Source organism: Bidens hawaiensis, unplaced genomic scaffold (assembly GCF_021521415.1).
Source record: "Bidens hawaiensis isolate Kalapana, Puna unplaced genomic scaffold, B.hawaiensis_p1.1 tig00024225_1, whole genome shotgun sequence".
Lineage (NCBI taxonomy): Eukaryota > Viridiplantae > Streptophyta > Magnoliopsida > Asterales > Asteraceae > Bidens > Bidens hawaiensis.
Window position 1 is genome coordinate 312402 of NW_027493804.1, and position 19827 is coordinate 332228.

The window sequence follows — 19827 nt, forward strand, 5'->3', positions numbered from 1 at the left end:
TTATTGATCGATAACATTGAGGTCATTATTTGACCCGGCAACCCCAAAGAACGCATGCCAAAACCAAAAATCATGTGACGCCACCGCCTCAAGTACAATAGTAGGGCCGGGGTGATCACCTCGGTGGAATTGACCTCGCCAAGCAGTAGAACACATAGCCCAACCAACATGCATACAATCGAGGCTACCGAACATCCCGGGGAAACCATGCCTTTCACCGTGCACCTCGTATATGCGTTGGATATCATACATTGTTGGTTTACGTAAGTATCTCCACTTGTATAGCGATATGACCCCTAAATATAATTATTTAAAATTATATAAATAAATGTAAATAATAAAATTTTAAATAAAACTATATACCTTTACAAAAGTGGTTAAGCGAATCGCGTTCGGTCTTTTTAGCCATTTGTAGATACTCGTCCAACATGTCCGAGCCAATACCATACGCTAGTTGCCGAAGAGCGGCGGTAATTTTTTGAGTAGGCGTGAACCCGGGATGACCTCTAGCGTCATCCCTTTGTTGAAAATACTTAAAGTGCTCCGGCAAGTCATTTGCTAGACGCATGAATAATCGTCTAGTCATTCGAAAATGAGTTTTCAAACTTTCCTCACCATATGCGGGATCGGGGCTAAAATAGTGACGTATCAAAGTTTCATTAGCAGTCTTTCGATCACGAAGACGTGGTTGCCGGAATAATGGGGCTCAAGGGTGACTTTGATCGATCAAAAAATTTATCGTCGTTTGAACCGCTTGACAAATGAGTTCGTCTTCTTCGGAAGATGAAGACGATGAAGATGATGCCATTTATAAAAATGGAGAAAAATATAGTTTTGGTAGAGGGAAAGTATGGTTTTTTAAGAGAATAAGAGAGAATGGGGTGAGTTTTAATTAAAATGGAGTGTGTGGATTGATATTTATATATAGGTTAAACAAAAAAATAAAAAAAAAATTTCCCAACGGCTATATTTCCCACGCGGACTGCCCCGCGCACCCATCCGCGCCAAAGTGGTAGCGGTGTTCGCGAGCCAGGTGGCCGCGCCCCACTACTCTTAGCCTAACTATAGTCTTTTTGATACTAAGAATTGAATGTATGGATTATAAGTTTATAACCATTGAAAATAAAAAAAAATCCAATTTGCCCAACTTTTTTTTAGTTCTCTAGTATCTTCACATATAAAATTGTATTCTCACCGTTATTATGTAAAATAAGAAAAATCAATCTCTCTCTCACACACACATAAAATATTTTTATTTTTTAATGTGGTTAATTTAAATAGGCCATGAAACATGCACAATCTGCTTTTTAAAACGGATTTTCTAGGGATACCACCCAATTGCTAAAACACCGGCCTATACGCCGCGTAAAGGTCTATACGCGGCGTATAGGCCGATGTTTCTAGAAAATCCAACCAATTTTGTCTTATTATGTTTTTTTTTATTTTTTTCTTTCTTATTTTGTTATTATTATTATATATTAATTAATTATTTATTTATTATTTAATATCCTTTATGTGAAAAACAGTTAACAGATATATATACCAAAAATCATTGTTAAATCTGTACAAATAAAAGAAAATACGACAACTAAAACATAAAATCTACGTGAAGTCCCCCATGTCCATGCCCATGTCGTCGTCGTGACACACGAGCCCCCCAAATGTGTCGCCAACGTCGGCGTCGTTCTCTCCCCTACGCCTCGGCCCCGAACCGTCCAGGGCAACCACGTCGTCGCCCCGACCGCGTCTCACGCCAGACGTGCTCGCCTCGTGGTCAAAACTGGGGGGCGGTGGCGGTGGCACGGTGTACTGCTGTCCAGACAGCTCCGCTACCCGACTGGCAACAAGCCAGTCGATCTAGCGCGACATCTAGCTCATCCGCCAGTCAATCTGGCGCGACATCCGCGCTTATCTCCAACTCTGGGGCTTCCAACCTAGCGTCGGTGGTGGGACCCAGATGCAACGCGTGATATGTGCGTGGAACGTGCTGCGTCGGCCCCTAACAACAAAACCACATAAATACGTTTAATACGAAGTCGAATTAAAATAAATGATAAAACGATAATATATTAAAACGTACCTGAGATGCGCCCGGATCCTCACCTCCGGCACCACCATCGTCCGAATCCAAGCCGGCCCCCTCCTCCGTGTCGACAGGCTCATGGACAAGCTCCACCTCCGGTGCCGCGATCGAGGGAGGTTCGACTAAAGGCACCGGGACATAAGGCGCACGTGTCCCCGCCCCGGCCACCAGTCGGTCCCGCGGGTCGTGGGGCCCGAGGAACAAACGCACAATGTGCATGCCGCCGCAACGCTGGCGGTCCAGCGGGCAGGGAGGGGTCGGAGTGATACGCAGGCCGTTCACCAGGTCTCCGTGGCCCAGAGATATCGCAAGCTAGGTGACGTACCCGCCACCCATCAAGGACCCTCGTCCTTGCCTGAACTGGTAGGCGACAAAATAGTCTTCAAACCGCTAGCGAAGTTGCAGTGCCTGTGAGTCAGCAGACACCTCAAAAAAAAATAGGTCGCGTAGGCTGTAGTGATCCGCGCCCTGATTGCGACCCGCAATGGACATCGCAATCAGCCTGTGAAGGTACCTGTGTAATATAAGATAATATAATTTATTAACAATAATATTATATTATATTATATTATATTATATTATATTATATTATATTATATTATATTATATTATATTATATTATATTATATTATATTATATTAAACAATAGAATACATTTTAAGAACGTACCTGTGTAGCGGGTCCCTAATTGACGAGACCTTGGAACTGGTGTCCAAGGTCATATCCCCGAAGTCGTGATCGCTGATGGCCCGCCACTATACCCGCAGCTCGTCCTCCGGCATCTGGTGGATGCTCTCCGTGTATATCGGGCTGCGTACCTCCTGCGCGGTGTATAAGCCCAGAGCAACCATGAACTCCTCCATCTAGAGATGGACGTCATGCCCGAACATGCGGAAGTAAACCTCCGATTGTGTCGTATCGGCGCCTGGCGCCCTCATCTCAATTGTAACATCCCGAAATTTCAAGATAATATTAATTATATTACTTAATAATAGAGGGAAAGTTTACTCGGGTTATCAGGAAATAAATAAAAGAATAGGAGTTGGTATGGGTCGGGCTAGTGTCGGGTAATGGACGTTGGTTATGGATTTGGATTAATTGAGATGGGTTAAATGAGAATGGGATTTCAGGGATATAAATACCCCCCCAAAATCCCAAAATATCTTCATTTTCACCAAACTCCCTAACACACACACACCACACATACCGCCGCCGGACCGAAGGCAGATCCGGCAGACCCGAGTGAGAGAGAGAGCGATTAGTGGTGATAAGCAAGTTAAACAAGATCCAAACAAGCTCAAAAAGGTATGATTCTTGACCTTTAAGGTTTAAAGATCCAAGCTTTTTAGTGTATAAGCGACCGAAGATGGTCGGGAAGCGTAGTGGGTGATATTGAACCATAGCAAGGGTGTTAAAAACGCTCAAAATGCTGGAAAGAAACCGAACAGCGGCTGTCTGGGTAACTTCGCCTGCATCTGGGCAACTTCGCCTTCAACGCGATGAACTTCGCCTGCAAGCTAAGTTCGCCTGATGAACTTCGCCTGCAAGCTAAGTTCGCCTAATGGCAACTTCGCTGTAAAGTTAAGTTCGCCTAAATGGTAACTTCGCCTGAGGCCAAGTTCGCCTGATGACAACTTCGCCTGAAGCCAAGTTCGCCTAATGGCAACTTCGCTGTAAAGCTAAGTTCGCCTAGCTGGTAACTTCGCCTACAGCTAAGTTCGCCTAAGGTTAACTTCGCCTAGAGCTAAGTTTGATTAGAAAATAAATTAAAAAGCGATAAGTTAAGTAAGCCACTACTAGGCCACCAGATTAGATCAGGCGAGTATTGATACGTGTAACTTGTACAGTCAGCCGAGCTCAGATAGAGAAGGGATTTATAGCTATCAGAAAAAGAAGCAGAATTCAGGTGAGTTTCTAGCCCCATTTATGTGTTACGTTTTCGGGGCTGTGTGCATACTCAATATGTTTGTTAATACACTTATCCTAAGAGATAAGTGTATGCCTTATATGGATAATGTGAAATATATGAATGATTGTTTGATGGTACGTGAACGATCTTCGGACATTGCACGTACTGTCAGGTTGCAGCGCTAAGAATAAGGTAAGTATGTTATGTAAGTTTATGTGTATGAATATGATAGAGATAGTAGAAGAAAGAAATGATAACGTATGGTTGTATGGTTACGAAGAGGGTACCGAGCCCTAGTAATACTCGAGGAATGTAGGGCGTAATGCTCTTTATAACGTAAGATATGAAAGTAAGATAATACAAAAGAAAGTAAGAAAGTATGAACGAAAGGATATAATTTTATGTGTATGCCGTGTATGGTATATGTGATCGATATGAATGATTGCTTGACAGTACGTGAACGATCTTCGGATATTGCACGTATCGTCAAGGGAAGTGACTAGCTCCTTACATGGATATTAAATAATAAAGTATAGTGTTCCTTTTATGGAAGGTATAGTGTTCCTTTTATGGAAGGTATAGTGTTCCTTTTATTGAAGGTATAGTGTTCCTTTTATGGATAGTAAAGTGTTCCTTCTATGGATAGTATAGTGTTCCTCCTATGGAAATTATATATGGTAGGGTAATGGTAATGGTTCTTTTAATAAATATTAAGTGACGATCCTCCTATGGATATTTATACAAGGTTAAGGTAGTAATATGTGTCTTCGGATACGGGAAGTAATATATGAGAATAGATTGTATGTTGCCTGATTAACTAGAACTCACTCAGCGTAGCTGACTTTTAGTATGCACGCAGGTAAGCCGATTACAGAGCTAGCAAGAGGATGACGCATGGCATGGATTGAACGGCTGGCATTTGAAGAAAGAAGTAAAAATGTTTTGGATATAAAGTTTTGTGTTATGGTATCAAAGAAAAGATTTAATGTTTTGTAACACATGATTGATGTTTTATATTCCGCGAAAAGTTTTAATAAACTCTGATTTGAAGGACTGTGTTTATGAGTAAATCCGACGTTAAAGTAGGGCTACCGGGTTCGGGGCCTTACATCAATCTCTGGCGTACCAGGTGCGCGGGGCCTGCAATAATATAATATAATATAATATAATATAATATAATATAATATAATATAATATAATATAATATAATATAATATAATATAATATAATATAATATAATATAATATAATATAATATAATATAATATAATATAAACATAACAATGTGGAGTAAACTTACGTAACGCGTATCGTGAAGTAAACCTCCAGTGTCAGCTCCCGGTGAGCTGATAGTGGCATACTGAAGCATTGGCTCCAGGGCGTATCATGTCCAATGTACTCAGTCGCCCGCTTGTGCGCGTCACAGGACTCCAAAAACGGCCAGGATATAATCGTGATGGGAAACGGGTGCATCTAGCGTAGGCGAATGTGTCGTGTGTGGGCGGGAGTACCGTCATCAAACTGCACATGAGGGTAGGTGAGCAACACGTCGTTACCCTCGGGGGGTCCGCGGCCCCTCCCCTGGCCCCGCGGCCCCGCCCCTGGCCCTGCCCGAGCTGCTCAATCTCGTCGTCCACAAACTATAATAATAACAGATAATAATAATAATAATTAAAACAATAACAATTACAATAATAACAATAAATACTAATAATAAATATTATTAATAATAATAATAAATACTAATAATAAATATTAATAATAATATTTATAGTAATATTAATATTATTATTATAAATAATAAAAATAAACAGAAAAAAAAATTATATCAGACGCCGCGTATAGGCTATACGCCACGTATAGGGCTATACGCCGCGTCTGATAGTCCCTGTAAACCGACGGCCGGACTCCGGCCATTGTACGACCGGACTCCGACCGACAGTTTTATCCATCCAAACAACATAATCATCATCATCACATCATCAACAACACATCTTCATCATCATGTTAACCTAATCATCATCACTAATATAGTATTAAAAAATTACCTCCATATCGTGTCGGTGTCGGGTGAAATCTCGTCGGCACGTTTTGTATTCCATTCGGTGTCCGTCCGATATAGGCTCGTGTGTGGATGCTCTGTTGTTCGCGCGGGAATTTTGAAATTTGAAAGTGTGGCAGCTGAGCAAGCGTCTGCTGATATAATGGGTCCTAGACACCGCGTATAGGCCTATACGCGGCGTCTTAGGCTCAAGTGTGGCAGCTGAGCAGGCGTCTGCTGATATAAGGGGTCCTAGACGCCACGTATATGCCTATACGTGACGTCTTAGGCCTATTTTTTTATTTAATTATCATTAATTTTTAGTATTTATTATTTATTGGTTATTAATATTAATATTAATTTGTTATTTAGTTATTATTATTTATTATTATTATTATTATTATTATTATTATTATTTTATATTATTTAGTTATTAATATTAATATTAGTTTGTTATTTAATTATTGTTATTTATTATTATTAAAATTATTGTTATTTATTATTTATTATTATTAGTTATTATAGAACTTTTGTACATTGATACAATGTCTTCTATAAGCTGTCTATATCTACGTTAGAGGATTCCTTTCGCCAATCCTGGCGTATGTCTTCGTACTCCTTCAAACACTGTCCGAACCGTGTTTTCCATTCGAGCGCCGCCGGTAATGCGCTTCTTTCCCAATTAGGGTTTGGCGTAGGCATTGGGAAATCCCCTACCACGGTTAGCGATGCCTATAACCTGTGGATCCGGAACCAAGTCAGGACCGATTCTCAATGGGAAGTAAGATTCGATCTGATTGCCAACTAGGTTGACTAACACACACGCGTATGTCTGAGCAGCCACGTGCCCGTGACCGGGTAAGCCGAACCAACGACTCGGCGGCGCCAGTTTGACCGTGTTGTAGTACGGAATGCTGGAATGAACCCAGCCGTACAATCTGTCATCCTCTTTGTTAAACATCGCTCTCCACCACCCTTCGTTCGTTTCCAGCTCGTTCTGCATCGTCCGCGTAATATTCAGCCAAACTTTCTCATGTATCCCCAAACCCACTGCAATTGATCGAAAACCGAAGTTACCGTCTGGGCGTACGTTTTTTATGTCTGCGACGAACGGCTGGGCCCAGCTAGGAATGACGCTCCTAAACGTTTCTATCGCCGGTACTTGCGTTGGCGAAACCATCAAAGGAAACCCGAGGTGAGCTCCCGTAGGTCGTCCACGAGGAGTTTTAAACCGCGACGCTGACTGGGAGAACGTGAGCCCATACTTTGGACAGATAAGTAGAAATTCGGTCATTGCTCCAGCTCAACGAGCACCAAACTGAGACATTAGCCGGGACTTACCTGAACCAGTTGACACGTATGCTGACGTGGATTTAGGCTCCGTGCTGGCGCTGATATTAACACGTTTGCATAATACACAATAAAAGCATAAACTCAAACAACAATCCATATAATAGCAATTCTCTTCAACAACCAGTCAAACAAGAAGAAGAGAAAAATAACGAAGACAATTGCTATTGTATGGATTGTTGTTTGAGTTTGTGCTTTCATTGTGTATTATGCAAACGTGTCAACAAATGCTGTAAACAACCGTGTTAATATCCGGGTCAGCACCGAACCTAAATCCACGTCTGCATACGTGTCAACCGGTTCAGCTAAGTGCGAACTAATATCTCAATCTGGTGCTCGTTATGTTGGAGCAATGACCGAATTTCCACCTATCTGTCCAAAGTAGGGGCTCTGACGAGTGACTCGTAGGGAAGCCGTTAAGCGAGTTAAAAGATATAAATGCATTGGCTTAACCAACTTAATTTCATGGAATTAGTTGACTATGGTTACTCATATGTTTGCAGGTAGGAGGAGGTAGAGGATGAAATTACGAGAACGTGGGCGAAAACGGCAAAAAAAACGGAGTTGAAACGAAAAAAATATGAAGAAAACAAGAAATTGAGGAAGAGCTCCACCGTGGTCCACGGTGTTGACCGTGGGCCACGGTCAAACAGGCACCAAAATCAACATAAAGCACCGTACAGTGGCATTCCGAGCACCGTAACTGGACCGTGGTCCACGGTGTAGACCGTGGCCCACGGTCCTACACATAACTGTTGAGTTTGGCCACTTTTTAGGCCGTTTTTGGGTGTCTTTTCACATACCTTTTCACTTGGGACGGCTTGGAGGCGATTTTTGAAGACAAGAATCATATTTTGGGTGTTTGTACTCCTTTGTTTATGTTTGGGATTGCTAATAACAAGATACTTGATGCAAGAATGATCTCTCGAGCCATGAGTGGCTAGTTCTAAGGTATTCCTCTCGGGATATAAGGTTATTTACAAAACCCTTATGTTAGTTGTTCTTGAACTTGGATTGATTATCTAAATGTTTATGTTAGTATAATCATGATGTTTGTGTGATTGTTTGTAGCTTGTCCATATTGTTTATTCCTTGTTTTGAGCCATGCGTTCTTGGTGTCGTTGACAATCGAGATTTAGTGGAAGGAATTAGGGATAACCGTATTGATTGATTGTTAAGTAACAACCTCGCATTCTATGAATCCGAGTACTTAGTTCTTGATTAATCACAAACAATTGTATGTACACAAAACCGAGATATTATGGTTTATCCATTGAATGTTAACAAGAGTGTTGAGTAATAACCCGAACCCCGAGAGGAATGCTTGTTTAATTAATCGTTTACAACTTTCGTTTAGTTTAATTTAGTTTATAAAATCAAATCAAAACCAACTTGGAAATTACTTTTTCGTCATTTACATTTATATTAGTTAATCGTTGAGCTACTTATTAACACACTTTCCACAAACTCCTCGTGTTCGATACTCACTTACCACTATCTATTTAGTAGTATTTGGTTTAAGTTTGCGTGAGCCTTCGACTTCACGTCAGGCTCCCGTTCTCGCTGCCGTTAGCGGATACCGCGGATCCGAGAGATTCAAACTCATCAAACTAGCGTCTCGATCTGGTGCTGGTTATCTCGACGCAATAAATTCTTATACCGCACATCTACTATATATATAATATACGTATATATATACGCCGATAATTTTTTAATATACGCAACATGACCAACTTAGAATACCCATAACTAAAAATAAAACTAATAACAAGCCTAAGCTTAAGCTTAGTGACGTCTGATATGTGTTTGAGTGAACACAACTACGGTTGTCAGTGGTGACCGGCGGTCAAGACCGTTGGAGTTCGAAGAAATCGAAGAGCCAGATTTGAGATGTCTATAATGAAAGCAGCCAAGAAATTGAAAGTTCATTTGGAAATGCCAGTTTTCCCAAGTAAGCCACTGTAACTAATTGAAGATGCCCATAACGAAAGCAGCCAATAATTTAAAAGTTCGTTTCGCACTGTCAATTTTCCCAAATAAGTCCTGCTTCTAAACGCCCTTTATCGAATTTCCAATAATAATATGTTATTGATAATTAAATATTATTAATATTAATAATAATCATAAATAACATTAATAATAACAAAAGAAAAGAACAAAAATAAAAAATAGGAAAAAAACCCATAATAAGACAACACCGGTGGGCTTTTCTAGAAAAGCTCACTAATATAGTATAATATAATATAATATAATATAATATAATATAATTATATTATATTATATTATATTATATTATATTATATTATATTATATTATATTATACAAACGTACCTCCGAAAGTCTTGCGTCGCCGCCTAACCCCGGCATCTGACTCTCAAGCGTACATCAGGTACCTAATAATAATAATATTTTAGTACTAATAATAATAGAAAACTAAATGCTTTAATACTAATAATTATACGTTTAGAATAAAAATAATAATAATATAATAATTAATATTTTAATAATATTTTACTATAATTATTTTAATAATATTTTAATAATAATAATAAAAATATAATAATTTATATTTAAATAATATTTAAATATTATTATTTTAATAATAATAATACTATTTTAATAAATATAATAATAGTATTTTATTTTACTAACAATAATATTTTCATAATAATAATATCTTAATAATAATATTAATATTTTAATAGTAATAATATAATAAAAATTTTAGCTCTAACGGTGACAATACGGGAAATCTATTTTAAGTTTAGGAGGCCCGACGAACTAGGGTTACCGTCAAACGGTCGATGCCTAGACAAATTTCTAAAGTAAACCATTTACCAAATCTCTGTCCTAACATCTACAACTATGTCCTAACATGTAAAAAATAAAGATAAAACGAAACCTGGTTTAACTCCGACTGACCGTTAGCGCCATCCGGCATCTCCTCGTCCGACTCCGGAAACATACATGATTTAACTCCGACTGACCGTTACCCGTCCGACATCTCCTCGTCCGACTCCGGAAACATATATGGTTGTTGGTGTTGGTTGAATGAAGAGGGTGAGGGTTAAGAAAAAAAAATAAAGGAAAAAAGAAATGATGGAGAGGGAGGGGAGAGAGCCCAGCTCCAAAAATATACAAAAGACAATACGCAGCGTATAGGTCTATACGCAGCGTATAGCTCGTACGATCCGACAACCCTATGACAGGCCAGGCTAGAACGTCAAATCGTACCATAAAACGCCACGTATAGACCTATACACGACGCCTAAGATGGTGGTAGGGCGGTGTCCCTAGCAGGGCCCTTTTAAAATGACACTTATGCTACAACATTGTCATTGCCTTGCATGCACCCCACAATAAAGATTCAATGCGTGTACTGTATTTGAAAACTTGGATACGTTTATATTGAAAAGGATTAAGATAAAAAGTTAATTGTTTTCTACAACGTATAGAAAGACCTAAAAATAAAATACACCATGCTTTTTTAACTAAAATTTAATCTCCACCTTTAACACTCTAGATCAAATGATTCGTATACCGTTTTTTAGAAAACATTTCATTCTTAGCATAACATCACTCTGTTTATACATATGTAACTTTTATCTTATTTGCTTTTTAACATTAATAAAATAGAATATAAAATAAACCATTTTCATTTTCATACTAACAGATTAACTAATAACCATATGTGTTAAAGAAAACCAACACTTTAAACATAACCTTTATATAAATGATTAAATGGAGTTAATTTATATGCCAAAAATTGTTTTGCTTACCAATTAAACTATATAAATATGTATGACAAATTATACAAATATATTAAATTACTATTCAATGTCTTTAGTGTATTTACTTGTAATAAAAGGGAGGTGACTTAAATAACATAGATTGTTTATACACGAAAAGTTTTCATGGTATTATTGTACAATGAGTTATTGCTTATGATATTTATGAAGAACCGTGAAAATTAATAAATCATTTTCTATATTAGAATAAGAATAATTTGCATTCTAATGAAATTAATTTATGTTTCATAATTACGTAGATCAGATGTACCATACCGACATAAGTTTTGGAGAATTTGAAAGCACATTGGATAATAAAATGAGTAAATCATGAGAATTATTTTGTTGATTACACATATTATTATAATGATTGATTTTTTTCTTTAAATTTAAATATTTAACCGTTACAAATCTTGTAAAATGAAAGGAAACACAACACATGAATCACTTTTCATAAAAATTAGCCAATTTTGCATAAAATCATTATTTTTATACGAATCAGAAACCGTCTTAAAAATACTACTACTTTTACGACAAAGAACGGAAAAACAGTATTACTTTTGAAGAGATTAGAGATATTTAGTCGCAAAAGCACTTTAACGTTTGCATATTATTTTTCTTTTTTTAGTTTTTTATAACAGCCAATTCACGTATTTTTTAAACTAATCATAAATTTATACAATACATATATAATTAAACTAGAATTCTCAACCACTGTTCAAATGAATAGCTTTTACCATACACCTTGATTCCGCTAGTATTGTATATCTTCTATGATTTAATTTTATTTTTATATACATAATTTGTTTATTGAACAAGAGGATCTAATTATAATAGAAAAATGGGTAAGCATAAAACAAGCTACACTGTCACCTCTTTTAAATAATCTCACGTTTAATATTTTATATATGAATTTCCATACTTACAAACATAAGGTAGATAGTAATATAAAACAACCCAAAAGGTCTAGTCAAATGAATAAGAAGTTGAGGTATTGATTATGACCACTTCACATTCCCCAAGTTGATTGAATGAAACTAATTTCCCCCTTTCTTTCTGTCACAAAATCTGCATGACTCCTCCCTTCCTTTTCCTCAAGACTTTTTCGCTCCTTGACAATTCAACAACAAAACTACACATATCACCACACACACACCCCTCACTATTTTTAGTCATTTGATTACCTAAGCACAATACCCTCTTCCTCTTTTCACTTTCCCATACACACACACACACACACACACACACACACACACACACACACATCCCTTGTATCTATACACCACCCCAGAAAGATCCCTTCCCATTCACATACCAATGCACCTTATTTCCCCATTTAAGACCACTGCCATTTATAAGCTTTTTAGAGAGACTGTTCTTCATAGCTTTCTTTTCTCTTCTTTTCTAACCTACTATCACAATTAAATTATTAACAGACCAGACTAGTCAAAGATTGCATCATTATGGCTGTTCAAGCACAGTTGTACTCTGATCATTATCAGAACATCAATAATAATATTAATAACAACACACCCTTCTCTAATTTGCCTCAAGATTGCTTTTTTTCCCCTGTTTCCTCTGTTTTTGGATTTGGGGATGAGCATAATCAAGATCAAAGCTTTATCATGAATTCTGGTTCTGGGTATCAAAATAATCAACTTTCATCATCAAATTCAAGATTTGGGATGATGAATAATGGGTTTCAAGATTTGTCTTCTGAGCTTGAGAAACAGAGGCTGGAGATGGACTATTTTCTTCATTTTCAGGTGTTTTTTTTTTTTTTTTGGAATTGATTAAAAAGTTTTGATTTTTATTACTAAATGTAAAGGGTGTCTGAATATAACTTTATTTTGGTGATTTTTACACAGAATGAGAAATTAAAGGCGATTTTGAATGAAGAATCAAGAAACAGAGAGGTGATGATGATGCAGAGTTATGAGTCAAAGATGAGATCAATAATGGACGCAAAAGATGAGGTTATGAATGCAGCAAAGATGAGAAGAAATGAGCTTCAAAACTATTTATTAATGGCTGAACAAGAGGTTGATAATTGGGAAAGAAAGGCCATGGAAACTGAAGTAATGGTGACAGAGTTGCACACAAAGGTTAAGCAAGCAAAAGCAAGAAGACATGAAGATGCAGAGTCAATATGCCACAATGGTGGTGAAGAACAAAGGGTGAAAATGGTGTGCAAGGTGTGTCACGTGAGGAGCACGTGCATGCTATTGTTGCCCTGCAGGCATCTGTGTTGTTGCAGGAGTTGTGAAGGGCTAGTGATGTTTTGTCCTGTTTGTGAAACTGTTAAAAATGGAAGCTTGGAGGTTTTCTTGGGGCTAAATGGAGGGGGGTAGAATGGTTAGAAAGGAAAAAGTTAAAAAATGGGGTTTGGGTTTGTTTCTTTTCTGGGGTCTTTGTTATCAAAACGATTTTTTTGGCAGTACTATTAGTAGCAAAGATCCAAAATAGTAGCAAAGATCCAAAATAGTTATGGGTATGTTGAGAAAAATGTAAAAAGGTTGGTGTTTGTAAAGAATCTTTCTTGTTTTACCTTTACTTTGACCCCTTCTGCTTTTATGCCATTTTCTTTGAGTAATTATGTTTTTATTTATTACCATTTTCTTTTTTAGGGGAGACGGGGTGGTCCGTTATGGACCTCCCATCACTCATGATGGCTTGTGGAACACCGCCGCCGGTCCTCCCATCACACGTGATGGGGGGCCGGCCGTGATGGTCATCACGCAAATCAATTCAACCGTTGGAAGCTTGTTACCGTTGCAATATAAAAAAAAGAAACCTTAATTAACCTATATAAATATAATCAAATCCATCTTCAAATTCAACTCAAATCCAACTTAAATCTAACTCGAATCCTCTACTACAAACAACATTCTAACATCACACAAATGGAGGGTTCAAAGAAACGTGGCTCGGGTTCAAAGAAAACCCAATCCCGACCAAAGGTTCGACAAAATCTTGGCGAGCCGGCGAGATTCCGAATACAAGATGAACCCGACACAACCCAACAATTCCAACAACCTTTTCAACCACAACCGTTCCAAAACCAACCATTTCAATCTCAAACATTTAATTCACCATTTTCATCAACACCGTATCAAAACCAACCGTTTATTCTACCTTTTTCTAGCCAAATATTTCAAAATAATCCTTTTGAAACATTTCAATCTCAACCGTCACAAACGTCCGTCGATCCTTTAGAGGATAACAATGTTATACATCAATTTGCACGTGCTTTTCGTGATGAAGACGATGATGAAGATGAACCCGCGGAGGAGGATGCCATCGACCGTAGACCTTGGTCGTCCGCGGAGGAGGTCACCTTGACCAAGGCTTATTTACACGCTTCCGAAACAAAAAAACACGGAAACCAACAAAAACGAGATATGTTATGGAGACGTGTGATTGCACATTTCGAAAAACTTCCCGGTGCAACCGATCGAAACATGGATAAAATGACTTCCAAGTGGGGATATTTGAATAGAAAAATGTCAAAATTTAATGCTTGCTACATCCAATTGGTAATTATTTTTTAAATTTATTAGTTAAATTTTTTTTATAATTTATTACTTTATTTTTACAATTTTGATATATATATATTTTTCGAAATGTTTTGTAGAGCCGAGATCCACAAAGCGGAGTGAGCGAGACGACTATCATAAAGAACGCCTTGAGCAATTATACAAAGATTTTCCGATATAAATCTTTTCCCCACTTGGATTCGTGGGAGATTGCAAGACACCACCCGAAGTGGGAACCAGTTCCCGTGGTTGACATGGACGGACCGACGGCTCCAAGGAAAAAATGATCTTCTTCAAAAAGATCAAAAACTTCCGATTCCGGGAACTACACAACGTCTACCGACGGCTTGTCAAGCAACATGCCGAACATGAACTTGAACGATCAACCCGGAGACGATCCCGACGAAGACACCCCCACACGCCCGCATCCCAAGAAAAGTGGGGAATCGTCAAGATTAGGAAAGGAAACGGTGGCCGAGGACTTCAACGAATACAAGTTGGCTAAGTTGGCGGAAATGGTTGAGACGAAGGAGCGAAAGCAACTAGCTCTTGCTTCAAAATTAAAACGTGACGAGGCGTATATCAACCATTTGAATGAAAACAAAAAAAACGCCGATTTAACATTCATCGTACAACCGCACGAACATCTTAACGAACCCTTTAGATCGATCCTACTTCAACGCAAACGCGAGCTATGCGAGAAGTGGGGTTGGGATGCGCCGTAGGTTTTTTTTTTGTCGGTTTTTTTAATTTATTTATCTTTGTAATATTTATTTAATCTTGTTTTATTTTTTATTTAATTTAACCTTGTTTTAGTATTTATTGTAAAAAAAAATTCCATCACACCACCATCCCCACCAAAATTCCATCACTAATGGTGGGATGAGGTGGCACACCGTGATTGGTGGGAGCAAGTGATAGCTTGTGAACCACCCCCACCCCCCTTATTATGTGGTCATATGATTTTAAAGCAAATGGTTGGGAGGTAATGTGAAATTTGTTAAAAATGAATGAAGATTAGGTTTGTACAATAAAAGCATGAAGCAAAAAATGAAAGTAAGTGAAATGTAAAAAATGTGTGTTTATTAGCAAACTGTATAAATTGTGTTGTTGACTAGCTGCACAAAGTTTTAAGCATTGATTACTGGTGACAAAATCCTATTATAAAAAGGAGTTATTTCTGAAAGACTTCAAATTGAAATGGCTATCTTTGTTAAATGGATAAGGATATATTTTAATGTAATTCTGACTATGGTTGTTTTTTCTTTTAATTGTTTTATAATTTTGCAATAGTACGAAGTGTTTAGAGTTATAAGTTAGGGATTTTTACATATTTTTTCTTCCTATCATTTGAAATTATATATTTTCTCAAAATATAAGTTTTTAATATAAAATATACAATGCTCTTAAACATGTTTTGAGAAAATATGTAATTTTAAAGTTTAGGAAGAGAAAATATGTAAATGCCCCAAGTTATAATTCCTAATTTTACTTTTACTTCTAATGTTAATCTTTGACGTTTAATATGGAAGATGTAAGGATATAAACGTTAAATTTGAGAGGGGATGTTAATATATGTAATTTGAGAACATGTGAGTTTAAAGTGTGATTAGTTTGAGGTGTTCATAAAAAAGATAAGTCTAAAAAAATCGTGTCGGACACTTAAGGGCGATGATGCAATGTTGTAGTTTTTTTGGTTTCATGTAACTTTGTAGTTTTCTTATTAACCCTTTCATATATATTATTATGTTTGTTGTCCTACATATTTATTTTTACTCACATATCATTTTTTTGTTGTTTTGACAATAATGTAAGAAAACGTATCCAAAGTAAATATTATGTGAATCAAGTTAAACTATTACCTTTATGTATTGATATCTTTAAAAACGCCCTTTTATATACCACAAAATGATTTACATATATAAAACAATAATTAAACGATTAATTAAAAGTGGTTTCATATTTTTAGCACACGACTGTCACAAGAAACAATGATAAACAAAATACACTCTTATAATGTTTTGCCAGCTCTTTCAAAGGATACACGAATTTAAATCACCTTGATTAAATCTTTTGTTACATGAATATTCACCTTCTCTTTCTTTTATGTACTTGCTTTTGCTTATTAACATGATATTATGACTTATGAGTTAGGTAAAAACATATAGAGATTAGGTTATGCAGTAAAGCATGAAGCAAAAAATGTTTGAATTTTGTCTAAATATATAAGATGTGACTACGAATACATGCAGAAAGTCTACCATTAATTACTTGTGACACAATCCCTTCCAAAAAAGGAGTTCTTTATGATGTGCATGTTGAAAGTTGTATCTTTTTTCGACGGATGGCGTCAAATTTAATAGATTTTTGAACAAGTTATTATTCACTTTATAGAATAACTTTTTATTTATTACGCAAATTAAAAATAAATAATACTGTATTGGCCGATAATAATCTCACATTTAAAAGTCACTACCAATGGTCACACCTTTCAACTATTTTTAACGCAATGGTTCTTTGTTAAAAAATACTTAACGTCATTAAGTTTTTCCTAGTTTCAAATCGATGTTTTAGGGCTTTTAATCGGAAAAAGGATACGAGTCAACCAATGTGAAACTTATCTCGAAATGGTGATCCAAACGACGAAACAATGTTACAATTCGGGTGCTTGAATTTCAATTAACAAAAATCAAGTCATTTGAATCACCGTTTCAAGATAAATTTGCATCAGTCGACTCGTATCGTTTTTCCGATCAAAAGCCCTAAACATCGGCTTGAAATTAGGGAAAAACTTAACGACGTTAAGTGTTTTTTAACCATTGAGACAAAAATAGTTAAAATGTGGGACCATTGCTACTGATTTTAAATGTGGGATTATTATCATACAGAAAAGGTGGGATTATTTTTTCCCAATTTTTCTTATTTATTTTTAAGAAACTTTTTTTTATAATAACTAAAGGGTTTTGCTAGAGTTGCAAGGTGTTAAATAACGTTAAGGTTAAAGTCCCTGGTCGTCCAAAAATTTTTAATTTAGAAGCAAAGTTAAAGAGTGCCTGAATGACCATTTTTAGAAAAAAAAATAATGTAAATGTTTACAAACTGTAACATATTTGTATTCACTTTTATGTTCTTTATCATAATCTTTAGTGTTATAATATGAAATATATAAGGGTATAATTTTCTTTGAGAGAGGATTTAACTATATATGGTTTGAGAATAGGTGATTTTGAAGAGGTATCGCTAAACGTACCATCTTCTCTTTATTTTTACAAATGTACTCATCTCTAAAATTTTTTATTAGTACGATTCAAATATTTTTCTTTTCCTCTTGTCATTAAGATATTTATAATTTTTTAAAAAAATGTTTTTTGTATATTAAAGAAAGATTTATACATTTTATAAAAATTGTTATTTTAAATAATAAAAAAACATTTTATTTCTTACTTAAAAAATGTGTTTTTATTTTATAGTTGTTTTTATTTTAGAGAGCTAGTGGTTGTTTTAAATAACAATCATATTTTTTTGTTAATAATACAAATTAATCATATTACTTGTTAATAACCAAAAAAATTAAATAACATACGACTCGATCAACTGGATTGTTTTTTCCTCATGTAACTTTAATTTTATGTACCCGAAACAAAGAAAAAGAAGTCAAATTGGTTTGATTTGTGTATGTTGGGGGATACAAAACATTTGTTATCGTTTTAATAAAAACGTTACATGCTTTTTTTAAAATACGCTTTATAAAAAACAAAAATACTGGCACGAGAAACGTTATTTATAAAATGATTTTTGGATTATTTTTAGTTTTTTTCTTATCATTCAAATGTTCTTATTTTACAAAAAAAAAGTGTTTTTTATTCTTTTTTCTATAAACTATCATTTTAAAAAAAATTCAAAAGGTTGTATAGGACAAGTTTTGATATGATGTTTTAAATGATGGGTATCAAAAGTAAAAAAGAGAGATACATTTAGTTTTATCCTTTTAAACTGCTTTAGGTTATTTTTTTATTGAAAGTGAAATAAAATAAAAAGTTAGAGCACTCTTGTGGGTGGATAATATACAGGCCAAAAGGCCTATTTGATATGCGGTAAACTATAAGTCGACCAGGTGGCATGCGTGTTTGTTGCAAGATTAACCATGCGTCAACCTCTCAACCTTGTTTATGTTTTTTTTTCCATTGTAAATGCATTTGTGGTTCTTTTCTTTTAGCCCACACCAATAAGCATTTCAGAAGATACATTACTTTGAATCACGTTGGTTAGGCTTTTTGTACATGGTTTGCTTATTGATAAAGAGTATAGTGAGTCATACATGTTACGTGAAAAATGATAAAAAAAAAAAAACGTTACTCTTGGGGTCGATGATATGCAAACCTTAAGGCCTATTTGATATGCGGTAAACTGTAAGTCAACCAGGTGGCCTGTGTGTTTGTTGCATTATTAACCATGCGCAAACCCTCAACCTAGTTTATGTTTTTTTGTTTCCTTTTAAACGCGTTCGTGGTTTTTTTTCTTTTAGTCCATACCAATAAGTGTTTCAGATGATACATTATCGCTTGGTTAGGCTTTCTGTACATGGTTTGTTCATTGATAAAAGAGTATAGTGAGTCATACATGTATCATGAAAAATAATAAATATGAAACTAGTGTAAAGTTCATATTTAAATATGATCTAAAAGCATTCTCATCCCATCCTTATCCCTAAACTAAAAATTACACTAAAACTCATTACATTTTCTCTCTCTATTTTAATTGAATAATATTATTCATACATTTTATCATTACCTTTTATCTTTTCTTCACTCACAACCACTCTTAAAATATATTAAAAAATTATAGGGGATGAAAAGTAACTTTTCAAATATATAGAAAAATCACAACTTTTTCTAAAATATAAAAACTCTTCACTCACAACACCCTAAATCACTCTCTAAATTATAAAAACACCCCTCACATTAAATAAGGGGTTGAATGAGAATGCTCTAAAACACCCTTTATTTCGAGTATGTTTTGTATGTTATCATCATATGAAAAATCATATACATAGCTGAAACTAAATAGACAAGTTATTTTACATATTTCTCTAAACATATGTAAACATATTTATGATATAAC

At 35.8% G+C, this 19827-nt stretch overlaps 3 protein-coding genes across 3 annotated transcripts; 1 reads left to right on the forward strand and 2 right to left on the reverse strand.

Annotated features, from left to right (window-relative positions):
- LOC143568755 (uncharacterized) lies at nt 1-568 on the reverse strand. The gene is made up of 2 exons (XM_077054826.1): nt 364-568; nt 1-296 (listed from the first exon to the last, which is right to left on the reverse strand). The coding sequence occupies exons 1-2, from the start codon at nt 566-568 to the stop codon at nt 1-3; spliced, it is 501 nt and encodes a 166-aa protein (XP_076910941.1).
- Nucleotides 569-6714: 6146 nt separating this feature from the next.
- On the reverse strand, nt 6715-7326 carry LOC143568756 (uncharacterized). The gene has a single exon (XM_077054827.1). It carries the CDS (start codon nt 7324-7326, stop codon nt 6715-6717), a length of 612 nt encoding a protein of 203 aa, XP_076910942.1.
- A 5307-nt stretch (nt 7327-12633) lies between these two features.
- Nucleotides 12634-13577, forward strand: LOC143568757 (E3 ubiquitin-protein ligase BOI-like). Its single transcript, XM_077054828.1, has 2 exons — nt 12634-12936; nt 13039-13577. Exons 1-2 carry the CDS (start codon nt 12634-12636, stop codon nt 13519-13521), a joined length of 786 nt encoding a protein of 261 aa, XP_076910943.1. The 3' UTR covers nt 13522-13577.
- The last annotated feature ends 6250 nt before the right edge of the window (nt 13578-19827 follow it).